This window comes from Loxodonta africana, chromosome 20, assembly GCF_030014295.1.
Source record: "Loxodonta africana isolate mLoxAfr1 chromosome 20, mLoxAfr1.hap2, whole genome shotgun sequence".
NCBI lineage: Eukaryota > Metazoa > Chordata > Mammalia > Proboscidea > Elephantidae > Loxodonta > Loxodonta africana.
This window is the reverse complement of record NC_087361.1, coordinates 73,951,343-73,963,942: the sequence shown is the minus strand read 5'-3', so window position 1 is coordinate 73,963,942 and position 12,600 is coordinate 73,951,343. Positions and strand designations below refer to the sequence as shown.

The window sequence follows — 12,600 nt, the reverse complement described above, 5'->3', positions numbered from 1 at the left end:
AATGTGGCGTCTGGGGTCTTAAATGCCAACAAGTGGCCATCGAAGATGCATCAATTGGTCTCAACCCACAAGGATCGAACGAGAATGAAGAACACCAAGGTCACACGATAACTAGGAGCCCAAGAGACAGAAAGGGCCACATGAACCAGAGACTTACATCATCCTGAGACCAGAAGAACTAGATGGTGCCCGGCCACAACTGATGACTGCCCTGACAGGGAGCACAACAGAGAACCCCTGAGGGAGCAGGAGATCAGTGGGATGCAGACCCCAAAATCTCATAAAAAGACCAGACTTAATGGTCTGACTGAGACTAGAGGAATCCCAGCAGTCATGGCCCCCAAACCTTCTGTTGGCCCAGGACAGGAACCATTCCCGAAGACAACTCATCAGGCATGGAAGGGACTGGACAGTGGGTTGGAGAGAGATGCTGACAAAGAGTGAGCTACTTGTATCAGGTGGACACTGGAGACTGTGTTGGCATCTCCTGTCTGGAGGGGAGATAGGAGGGTAGAGAGGGTTAGAAACTGGCAAAATTGTCAGGAAAGGAGAGACTGGAAGGAGGGAGCGGGCTGACTCATTAGGGGGAGAGTAAACGGGAGTATGGAGTAAGGTGTATATAAGCTTACATATGACAGACAGACTGACTTGATTTGTGAACGTTCACTTAAAGCTCAATAAAAATTATTAAAAAAAAAGAAACAAACTCAAAGGGCAGCTTCCACTTCTGTGGGCCAGAGGGGAGATCCAGGGGATTCCCAGCCCCAGGCCAGCTGGGTGGAAGTGAGACCCCGACGTTTCAGTTCTGTTCCCATTCATGTATTCATGTTTCTCAGCTGAGCAACAGCTATGCGCCTGGCACTGTTTGGGGAACAGGAAGAAAAGAAATGAATTAGCTGGTAAGACCCACATCCTAAAGAACCCAGGGCGGGGGTTCCCTAGGTTTGGGTTTTTATAAATTAATAATATATTGTTTTAAAATGAATACTCAAAGGCAGTTGACACCCTGAAGTTAGAATATTAAAAAAAAAAACCACTGTCCACTATCCTCCCACCTGGAGCCCCTGGTGCTGCAGTGGTTAAGAGCTCGGCTACTAACCAAAAGATCAGCAGTTCGAATCCACCAGTCACTCCTTGGAAACCCTATGGGACAGTTCGACTCTGTCCTATAGGGTCGCTATGAGTCGGAGTCAAATCGACAGCAGCGGGTTTGGTTTTGGTTTTATTAAGTAAAATTCAATTAAAGCATGCATGCTTTCAGAACAAAGGGCAGCACTTTTTACTGAATACATTTAACTTTCTGACGCCCTCAGGACAGTGGCCCTGGTTTCCTTATTGTGCAGTGAATCAGGCAAAACTTGGGCCACAAACAGCGAATCAGGAGAAGAGCACCTGGGAGGCACGGGTATGGGGGACACATCAACATCCATCACACTCACTGCATGCAAGCCAGCACCCTGTACACTGCACACACGCACACACACCAGGCTGACACCTTCAGACGGAAAATAGTGAACATTCACAGTCACACACACACACACTCGTCCCCCAGGGTCCCTATGTTGGAACACCTGCTCTGGTGCCCCAGGTTAGGTCATACCTCGTTTCTGAACCCAGAGCAAAAGGCCAGGCTCACCCAGCTTGGGCTAGCCAGTGAGAGAACCCAGTCGGCGCTGGAGCCAGGGTGCTGAGCCCAGGCTGGAGTTGGGGCCGGGGTGGGCCGCCTGCTCAGGTCCAGGGCTTCTGCCTTGGGCGGGAGACCAAAGCTCTGCCCACAGTGGACAGGGAATCCAGGGACTGGGGTCCTAGTCTCAGTTAGGTCTGTGACCTTGAGCAAGTCACTTTCTCTCTCCAGGCCTCCAAATGTTGGTGGCAGAGCTTGGTGCCAGGAGCCATGGGGTTATAGGGCTCACGCTGCTCAGCCCTGGCCTCAGGGAACCCACAGTCCAGCTTATGAGCTTGTCTTAGGAGCAAGAGAACACTCCTTGGACCTCACCTCCATCAAGGACCTGTAGGTGGCAAGGTTTGGGGGTCTTTGAGGAAAGGGTCAGGAGAGGCGGCTGCCGCCTGCACTGGTCTCAGGAGGGGCGGCTGCCGCCTGCACTGGTCTCAGGAGGGGCGGCTGCCGCCTGCACTGGTCTCAGAGACTTGTCCCAGGCTGCAGTAGTAGCTTGGTCACCCACCTGGAACGAAATGGCCCCCCTGCTGCTCAGCCCTGGGCCCGGTGGGAGGCCGACCCACTCCGTGGGGTGCCATTGTGGCTAATGTTTAATGGGACTCCCTCCTTCAGCAGGGCACTTTAGCCCTGGAAGCCCTGCCCGGATCACCCCTGCTGCTAGGTGGCTCAGACACAAAACTGGGCTCAGCTCACTGCCTCCTTCCCCAGAGGGGTGGGGGCAAGGGGGTGATAACAGCTGGCCTCCTGAGGGCTCTGGGGCAGGTGGGGGATGGTAGCAGGTGGCATCCTGCCCTGATCTTCCCTACCAAGAAGAGAGGAGTGTCAGGCCTAGCTCCAGCTGCAGGGGTGGTGCCCACCCACCTGGTGTGTGTTGGTTAAGGACAGACATTCCGCCAAGTAGCTCCCCACCCCACCCCAGCCCCAGCCCTACAGTTGGAGGAAGACCTCACTTTTTCTCATTCGCATCTCGTTTGAATGTTTCCCCTTTTAATCGGGATGTTGGGACTCATCCAGGCACCTTAACTACAGAGCCCACCCCAGCCAGCTGTGTCCCATCTGGAAAGTGGCTGGTCGGGCTCTCTTGAGGCAAATCTGATCCCAGAGAAGGGCAAGTTCTAAGGGCAGATAGGCCTGGGTTCAAATCTCCAGTCTACAGCTATCGAACCATATAACTTGGAGTAAGTTACGTATACCCTCCAAGCCTCCATTTCCTCATCTGTGAATTTGAGATAATAGTATTTACTTCTTAGATCTAATGATATAATTCTGATAAATTATTATTATTATTGAAATAATGAATAAGAGCATGGACTTTAACAGGCCGCCTGAGTTAAATCCTGGCTCCACCACTTACTAGCTGTGTGACCATGGGAAATTACTTACCTTCTCTCTGCCTCAGTTTCCTCGTCTACAAAATGGGATAGTAATCATAGCTGTCACGTAGGGTTGTTGTGAAGGTTAAATGAATGTATCAGAGAGCAGAACATAGTGCTGTGCCTGGCCCACAGGAAGTCGGCCGTAAGTACAGCAGCCCTGCTCTCCTTGCTTCCAGGTAGGGTTGTGTCGGAGTACAATCAGGACTCTCCAGAAACCATGCCTCCAACCCCCGGACCCTGTTCATGGCTGCAGCTGAAATATCACCCCTGTCCCATATAGGGGCCCCCCACCCCACCAAGAAGCCCTTTGAAGAGACCTCTTTCTCACTCATCCACTCAGTGCCTCAAAATCATCCCTCGCAGGAAGTGTTTCTGCCTATCTTTGCTCTTGCTCGATCCTCACAGGAAATGGATTAGGTCCAGCCCTGCCTAGAAGCAGAGGGAAGGACCAGATGACCTGCAGAAGATTTTTGGAGTCTTCTGGCCTTGCCCCCAGAGAGCCGCTGCTGAGTCTGCGGAGTCGGCCCCAGCTCTGCCTCCCAGGGGCTCTCTGCACCCAGGTGTTTGCTTTGAGTCAGGCCCAGGACTGGTCTCCTGCCTTTGCAAGGCAGGGTGGAGACCCCAATCTGCCAGGCTCTGGGTTAACAGTCGACTGACAGAACTGAGATTTGGCTTTAGAACTTGGGGCCAGGCTCTGTAAAAGGGCTGGTAAGAGGCAAAGCAAGAACCCCGGCCAGTCAGAAGGAGCCCTCTGAGGCAGGGAAGAGGGATTTCTGTGGCTGCCTGGGCACAAAGCCCAACCTCATCACCTAGAGAGAGAGAGAGAGAGAAAGGGAGAGGGAGAGAGAGAAGGAGAGACTTGGTGTGTCTGTACCTAAGAGCTGGTTTGCCTGGTGGGAATTGTCTTTGCACATATCTGCCTCTCTGCCTACTGACCTGCTCATAGCAAGGACCCTGGGCAGAATGCTGCCTCCGCTGACACATCCCAGGTTGCTGGTCCCCACTGCCATGGCCTTTGGAAGGGGCTGGCAAGCTGAGCAGCCCTGGGTGCTAGGCCATGCCCGGAGGATTACCTGGCACTGCACTTTGCACCCAGTTTCTGGCATTTACTGCAGATAATGTACTGGGAGCAGAGGGTAGAAGGGCGACCCAGCAGAGGCAGGTGGAAGGGGCTGCTTAGACGCTCAGCCTCTCCTGGGGCCAGTGCTAGGAGGTCAAAAGGCCAAGGGCCCCAGATCTGGGACCAGTCACTTCTCTTGCAGGCTTAGCTCAGGAAGTCACCAAGACACTGCCCTGTGAAGTTATGTTCCACTCTGGGCCAGAACCTGATTGCTGCTCCACAGGAGCCACTCTTCCTCCTTGTGTGTTGTAGGGGGGTGCTTACTCTACCCGAACAGGCTCGAGCCCCTGACAGATGTCTGTGGGATGGAGAAAGACCCAGCCCAGAGGGCAGATCATTTGGCTGCCCCGACTTGGGAGAAGAATCAGGCCTGGGGCTATGGCTAGTCAAGGAGTGCAAAGGAAAAAGAATTGGGAGCTCAGTGAATGAAGGTGGAGAGAGCAGGGGCTAGGAGCAAGACAAAGCCCAGGCAGGAAGAGAAGAGAAAGAGCCACCTGGTGGCCAGGCTTTGGAACTGCAGGGTGTCCCTTTGGCTGGGCCAATCGACTTTTTTTTTTTTTTAGTTCACCATGCTCCTCGGGTGCTGTGCTCATAGGATGCGGTGACCTTTTGAAATGGCCCTGATCTCTTAGCCTACTACAGTCAGGGACATCCAGCAGGCACCAGGGAGAGTTGATCCAGGTTTGCAAAGGAAGGGGAGTGTGAAATCAGGTAGGGCAAGGGGCTCTGAATGGAGAGGGCCATATGGATGGCAGGAGCCGGGCAGGCCCGGGTCTGTCCTCAGATCAGCGATTTTGAGCCAGGGCTTCGGTGGGCTGGGAGTCCTGGGATGGTGAGGGTGAGCTGTGAGACAACACTGGGACTGGGAAGAAGGGGTCCTAGGTTACCGTAGCAGTAACCAAGTTCTTAGCCCTCCATTCCGATCCCGAGCTCAGGCAGAGTGCTTGGAGCCCAGCAAACCCTCTCTTCACAGATTCTCTTGCTTCCCTTTCTCCCATGTGCTCACAGCCAGAGCTGCAGAAATGACCAGGTGTCATGGATTGAATTGTGTCCCCCCAAATTATCTGTCAACTTGGCTAGGCCGCGACTCCCAGTACTGTATGATTGTCTACCGTTTTGTTATCTGATGTGATTTCCCTATGTGTTGTAAGTCCTATCACTATAACGTAATGGGATGGATTCCAAAACAGACCCAAACCCTATGAGATGGATCAGTGGCAGTTATATTGATGAGACCTACAAGATTAGACAGTGTCTTAAGCCAATCTCTTTTGAGATATAAAAGACAGAAGTGAGCAAAGAGACATGGGGACTTCATACCACCAAGAAAGGAGCACCCAGAGCAGAGTGTGTCCTTTGGACCTGGGTTCCTGCACAGAGAAGCTCCTAGTCCAGGGGAAGATTGATGAGAAGGACCTCCAGAGCCGACAGAGAGAGGAAGCCTTCTCCTGGAGCTGACACCCTGAATTTGGACTTGTAGCCTACTAGACTGTGAGGGAATAAATTTCTCTTTGTTAATGCCATCCACTTGTATTTCTGTTATAGCCGCACTAGATGACTAAGACACACCAGGAAACTGGGTTTTAATGAAGAGGCCTGATGCTGTGGATACTCTCCTGTACAGAGCAGCAGAGAAGGGATGTGGCAGGGGCTGAAGGGAGGGTGCTTGCTCAGCCTCCTCGTCAGGTGACTGTACCACAGGCTGTCCAGGAAGGCCTCCAGTGCCTCATGGGTAGTGGAAAAGCTGCTGGGATGAGGTCTTCAGACACTTGCACTTCTCTTCTCTCTCATGTGTCTGTTTAGTCTCAGCTCCAGACGAGGGCATGGCAGTCTGGAGGAGAGAGATGGGACAGGGGCAGGGGAGAGTGCTCCAGAAATGGGGCAGAAAGGTGGGTGGGTAGGGTTGGAAAAGGAACATTAAGCAGGAGCAGGGAGCACAGAGCAGAAGCCAGCTGTAGGGACAAAGAGGAGGTAGCTGTCAGTTCAGGAGACTGGTGTGCAATTTACAAATCCTGATTTATCCACAGTACTTGCAGTCTACACCAGCATACCCCGGCCTGGACCATTGTCCACAGGGGCTCCTAGGCAGCCTCAGCTTCTGTGCTCCAGGCCCCGAGCTCCCACATGCACCTTTCTGAGCCCGGCTCACTAGCCCTCCACACTGTCTGGTCTTGCCATCCTCTTCATGGCCAGCTAGTTCCCACCTCGATGCCTTTGTTGCACCATCAGCCCTTCTGCCACATCCTTTCCCTTTCCCTACTAACTTCCTCACTTCCTGTCACTTCCTCAGAGAGCTCATCTCCAGAAAGCCTTGTCTGCCCTACTCCACATTCCCTCAGCAGGCCCATAGGGAGAAAAATAAAAAGCCCATTGCCCTCAGGTCAATTCTGACTCATGGTGACCCTATGTGTATCAGAGTAGGACTGTGCTCCATAGGGTTTTCAAGGCTGTGACCTTTTGGAAGCCTTTCTTCTGAGGTACATCTGGGTGGATTCAAACTGCCAACCTTCCAGTTAGTAGTCAAGCATTTAACTGTTTACACCACCCAGGGACTCTGAGGGCAACAAAAAGGGCCCCAGTTTGGAAATGAAGTATCCAAGGTCTCACGGTGCAGAAGCCAGGACTGAACCTTCTAATACGTACCCTGACCCAATGCTCTTTTCCCTGCACCACGTTGGGCACAACCCGCTCGCCCTTATCCTAGGGTCCCTAATTGTCCTTTGGGACTCTGATCAATCCCGGAGAAAAGTTACCTCTACTGTGTGGTTGGAGACTTCGCGGCATCAAACATTTTCTTCCGGCCTTCCATTCCAGACATGGCCTCCACGTTCTTCCGCCAGTCGCCCACCTCCACAGGCCGCTCCTGTAGGCAGGCAGCACACATGTCAAGACTTACCAGGCCCTCCCAGCACAAGAGAAAGTGGGTGCTAGAAAAGTCCACGTCTTCAAAAAAGTAAGATGTTGAAATACCAAATGCTTTGTTTTATATATGTACTTGTTGTGTGTTGTTTTTTGTCATCGAGTCATTTCCAACTCATGGCAACCCCATGTGTGAAAGAGTAGAACTGTGCTCCACAGGGTTTTCTTGGTTGTCATCTTTATGGAGGCAGATCACCAGGCCTTTTCTCCCGCAGCACGGATGGGTGGGTTCAAACCTCCAACCTTTTGGTTAGTAGTCAAACACAAACCATTTGCACCACCCAGGGACTATACAGAGATAGAGAGACACTATATATATGTGTGTGTGTATATACACTTATGTTTATATATACTTACCACAAAAAAATAATTAATTTAATTGAATTAAAAAATAAATTATTTTTTTAAAGAGAAAATCTTGGCCCCCCTACCAAGCTGGTGAGGTCCTAGGACTCAGCCAGGGAGGTGGACATGGGTCAAGCTGAAGCTCAGCAGGAAGGAGGACACTGAGTATGCTGGGAGTTCTGGATAACGGTTGTGGGGTTCCAGAGCAAGTTCCCACCCTATGCACCACACTCCGACCTTGTCCCCATGCCCTCCACCACCTTCCTGGGCTGCCACTCTGCAGCTCAAAGCCACCTTGTCCAAGAAGTCTTCCCCGTACTAATTGGACTCCTTTTCCATTTCATACTGCCCGGCCCAGGTCTTCTCTTCATGAAGCATCTTGGGCCAAAGACTATGTCTTTCACCCACACTTTTTACAGGGCCTGTCAGTTCTGGGCACACACATTATAAGCTCAGCCAATCTTGAGTGATTTGTTGCCGAGTGAGTGATTAAACTCAGTTCTCTAATTTCAGGGCTCAGGTGTACCGATAACCATGACAATGTGCTGTCTTCCTTCCCCTGTAGTGGCAGAGGGCAGTTGTCTCCACAGTCACCCTAAAGTTCCCACCCTCTTCATACTAGGTACTGGGTTCTCACTTATTCACTGCTCTGGATTTCTTTGTGTCCCAGTCTCCCCCTCAGACTGGGAGCTCAATAGGGAAGAGAGTGAGTCTCTGTCCCCCAGGACAAAGTGATAAGACTTTATCTTTGGTCTCCCGGGGGTTCTAGAATGTTCTGACTGTCAAGCTGGCCTCTAATAGGAGCCCCTGGGCCTGCCCGAGGTTGTGTGAGGGGTGACAGGTGAAGGCTGGTGGGGTTAGGGGGTGAGAGGCTCTGAGGAGAGCCACCCTCACCTTCTCCGTGTCTTCCTTCTTCACAGACTTGAGGTTGGCCCGCAGATCCATGGACACCTTGTGCTTGGAGCCCAGCAGGGCCCGCAGCATGGCGTCGGCCGAGACACGGACCCGACGCAGGGGTGGGCGCTTGAACTTCCCTCGGAGGTCCAGGACCTTCAGCTTCAGGTCCTTAATCTGCAGGTGGGAAGGGACAAGGGGTTACAGGAGGAGGAACCAGCTACGGGGCAGCCTTTCTGGAAATCTCAGACTTCTAAGGTCCAACCAAAGACAGCCCCCAAGAGCTAAACCCAAATTCTCCAGCCTCTAGGCTAGACTCTCTAGGACACTCAGGCCCACCCATCGCCTTACACATAGCCACGCATTTGTTGATAAACCAGTAACTGAGTAAATAGACAGAGCACAGTGGTCATCCTGTCTCTGTAGCCAAGAATCACAGAGGCAGCCCCAACAGGCTCAGCGCATTTGTGGTTTAGAATCCCTGTTTGGAGCATGGGGCTGCTTCCCCTATGGCTGCAGCCCCGTTCCTGTCTCCGTCAGTCCCTCCTCAGTCAGCCCTTGGAGCAGCTCATTGCAGGCACAGCCTCGGTCCAGCTGGTAGGTAAATCTCCAGGCCTAGACTTCTGGGTGAATTTCCAGGGTGTGATCTTTAGAGGGAATTCTGGGGAGATTTGTCATCCTAGACATCGTCATCCCTGATGAGAAGACGTGGGAAGGAAGGAAGTGGCTCTGGACCCTCCTAGCCCCTACTCACTGCTTGAACAAATGCCCAGAAGCAGCAGCAGCAGCCCTGCCCTGCTTTGCCCTGCTCTGCCCTGCCCTGAGCAGCCCCACCCTATAGGAGCGGGAGCCTGGATGCAGCTCCCAACCACTGGAGTAGGAGTCAGAAGACCAGTTCAGTCCCAGGACCGCCACTGTGTGACCCAGGCCAAGTTGCTTAGGCTCTCTGAATCTCAGTGCCCTCATCTGCGAACTGCAGATAACAGCAGGTAGAGAGCACACAGGTACGTAGGGAAGATCAAAGGGCATAATGCTCATGAAAGCACTTTGCCAAGGTAAGAAGTTATTAACAGGCTTATGATTATTTGTATGGGTGAATAAAGAAGGTGGCTTCTGTTAGACTGCAGAGCCCACGTGCTAGGTAGGGAGGAAGTCTGTGCTTTTCATCTGTGTGATTACACACTTTCTGCCCATCTCCAGTCCTACCAAAGCTCCCTGGTAATTGGCTGCTTCCCAGACCCAAGAGAAGGAGGGGACCTGGCTCCCAGCTGACATGTCACTGCCCACCCCCACCCCACACAGACATCGACCACCCATGTCCCTTCCCCTCCTTCAGGCTCACCTCCCTGGTATTGTGGAGGCATTTGGCCTCAATGTCGTATCTTTCCTCATCCACCACCTCCACCTTGGCGTGCAGCTCCCGGCACAGCTCCTATGGGGATTGATCAGGCAGGAGCGGAGAAGAGGGGAAGGGAGATACTCGGTGTCCAGACTGCTGTTTCTGCCTCCAAGCCCACTGCCCTTGGCCCTCCTCCACCATCCCCTTTTCAAGACCTGTGCCCCTGAAAGGAGCTGACAAACTCATTCACTCTGCGGTTCACAACAGATAATAACTCAGAAAGTAAGCCTTTTCTTTTCCTTCTGAATGTACTTCTTTACTTTCTTTTCTTTTTTTGAAGTTTCTTTATGATAAAAGTAGTATAAGTTAAATGTAGAAATTTTGAGAATTATGTATTAAACAAAAATAATAGAATAAGAACCACTAGTAATGCCACGTTCTGGAGAGAACCGTGGGTGATATTTTGGTCTCTTTCCTACCAGTCTCTTCTCTCCGTAGCCACTGGCATTTAAACAGATGCCAGCGTCTTAAAACATTAAAGACCTGTCTCTAGAGAAGGCACGGGGCAAGGGTTTGGAAAAATGGGACCTCCCAAGTCCTTTGACTGGTCTGGTATGAAGCCAGGCCCCTGGCTCTGCCCCGCCCCAGACAAGCTGCTTCACCCCTCTGAAGCTCACGCCTTGCTCCTGGAAGGTGAGATCAAGCATCACCCACCTCACAGTCTGCTGTGAGGATTAAATGAGATCATGTGAGGAAAAAGGGGTGTTATGGGTTGAATTTTGTCTCCGCAAAATATGTGTTGTAAATCCTAACCCCTCTTCCTGTGGTTATAATCCCACTTGGGAATGGGTTTTCTCTGGTATGTTAATGAGGCCATATCAGTGTAGGGTGTGTTTTAAACCAGTCACCTCCGAGATCTAAAAAGTGTAGATTAGGCAGAGAGGCAAGCAGAGATGGGGGAAGAGACATGCCAGGCCCCATGAAGATCACCAAGAAGCCAAGGAACAGAGGCTGAAAAAAGACAGAGACCTTCCCCTAGAGCCAGCACCCTGAATTTGGACTTCCAGCTACCTAAACTGTGAGAATATAAATTTCTGTTTGTTAAAGGCCACCACTTGTGATGTTTCTGTAGAGCAGCACTAGGTAACTAAGACAAGCGCCTTGTAAATTACAAAGCATTGAGCAGTGTGAGTTCAGGCTCCTGCCACCTGGTCCCTGGGGTCACCATATGGAGCCCTCCCCTGCCCCAACCCAGCCTGCCAGCTCACCTGCAGGGCGCTGAGGGACAGGCCTCGGGTCTGCAGTGACGGGATGCGCTCAGCCAGGTAGCGCACCTTCTCAGCCTCCTGCTCTTCATGCTCCTGCTCCCAGCACTCCTTGGCCTTGGCCAGCATCAGGCTCTGGGCAGCACAGAGCCCTGTGAGAAGGGGCCCAGGGCTCTCGTGGGCCCCACCGGCACCAGGGAAGGAGGGGAAGGTGGGCCTAGGCTGGGCCGGCTCTGGCCTCAGCTGGCTGTGCTGCTCCATGTTCTCACATTCATCAGGGCCTAGACCAATGAGCCCTGGGAGCATGTGAATGAGCCGTTTGCTAAGCGTGGAAGCGCATACAGTGGCTGTGTGTGAACAGCCACTGAGCGGTCACATACGGCATTTCTCTGACCCTGAAGCTTTTTTTTAAACTCCTGGTCCTCCTCTTGCCCACTTTTTGTCTGTCTTATCCCCAAAAAGATCCAAAAAGGGAAACTCTTACCCAAATACAGCAAGTCCCTTGGCCACCACCACTCCTCTGAGTATCCCAGACAGGCACCAGGACCCCATAATTTGAGGTTCTTACCCACTGGCCACCTGTGCCTGGTCACTGGCTCCAAGCAACAGCTAGGCTCCCTCTTTTGGCTCCAGCCCCAAACTGGCATCCTTGCTCTGGTCTCCTTTGTCTTGTCTTCACCCTCCTATGCTCCCCTCTTCAGCCCCTCAGAGACTGCACTGCATCCCCTGTGCCTCCCACTGGACAGCCCCCCAAAGCCAGACCCTGGCCTCACCTTCAGCAGGAGTTTGCGGGAAGCAGTGATCTTGGGTTTTCTCTGAGGGTGAGAAGGGGAGAGGCATGGTTTACACACTGAGATGCAGATGCCCCATTGCAGTTTTGCTTTCCCCACGACTCTAGAGCTCATGAGCCACCTCACTGAACCATCAGTCAATGGGAACCCCCTTTAATATAAGCCCCAGCAAAACAGAGTTAGAAATCCACTGGTTATAGAAAAAGAGCACAATCAAGTCTCACTGGGAACCTCTGTGCCAAGTGTCCCCTCCAACAGGGCTGCTAATTCTCCCTGCCCTGTCATTCTTGCAGTCCCCAGTCTTGGGTGTGCACAGGCTGTGTTCTCAAAGCCCAACTAAAGCTGGAGTGTGTAGGATGGCCAGAATCAGGGTTATCTAAGACCTGAAGGGAGTCTAAGAATGCCTCTGCTCCCCCCTCAATGTTCAGCCATTAAGCAAAATGGCCCAGTGGGTGGGATGGCCATCCCTTCTCACCTTTCAAGTATGGCTTTCCACAGGACTGGCTCGAAAATGGTCTCCCCAGTACAAGGGAAAGATTAGTCCAAAGGACTAATGGACCACATCTACCACGGCCTCCACCAGACTGAGTCCAGTACAACTAGATGGTGCCTGGCTACCACCACTGACTGCTCTGACAGAGGTAACCTTAGAGGGTCCTGGACAGTACTGGAAAAAAATGCAGAACAAAATTCTAACTCAAAAAGAAAGACTAGACTTGCTGGCCTGACCAGAGACCGGAGAACCCTGTGAGAGTATGCTCCCCAGACACCCTTTCAGCTCAGTAATGAGGTCACTGCTGAGGTTCACTCTTCAGCCAAAGATTGAACAGGCCCATGGAACAAAACAAGACTAAAAGGGCACACCAGCCCTGG

General features: G+C 52.2%; 1 protein-coding gene across 2 annotated transcripts; it reads right to left on the bottom strand.

Moving 5' to 3' along the window:
• Positions 1–5,748: 5,748 nt before the first annotated feature.
• Positions 5,749–11,984, bottom strand: TNNI1 (troponin I1, slow skeletal type). Of its 2 annotated transcripts, XM_064273412.1 has the most exons (6): positions 11,710–11,984; positions 10,940–11,071; positions 9,675–9,764; positions 8,333–8,509; positions 6,928–7,037; positions 5,749–6,126 (listed from the first exon to the last, which is right to left on the bottom strand). In XM_064273412.1, the coding sequence occupies exons 1-5, from the start codon at positions 11,839–11,841 to the stop codon at positions 6,930–6,932; spliced, it is 639 nt and encodes a 212-aa protein (XP_064129482.1). In that variant the 5' UTR covers positions 11,842–11,984; the 3' UTR covers positions 5,749–6,126; positions 6,928–6,929. The 2 variants fall into 2 exon arrangements, with proteins under 2 accessions (XP_064129482.1, XP_010588507.2); XM_010590205.3 differs by lacking the exons at positions 5,749–6,126; positions 6,928–7,037 and having other exon boundaries at positions 8,177–8,509.
• Between the last annotated feature and the right edge of the window lie 616 nt (positions 11,985–12,600).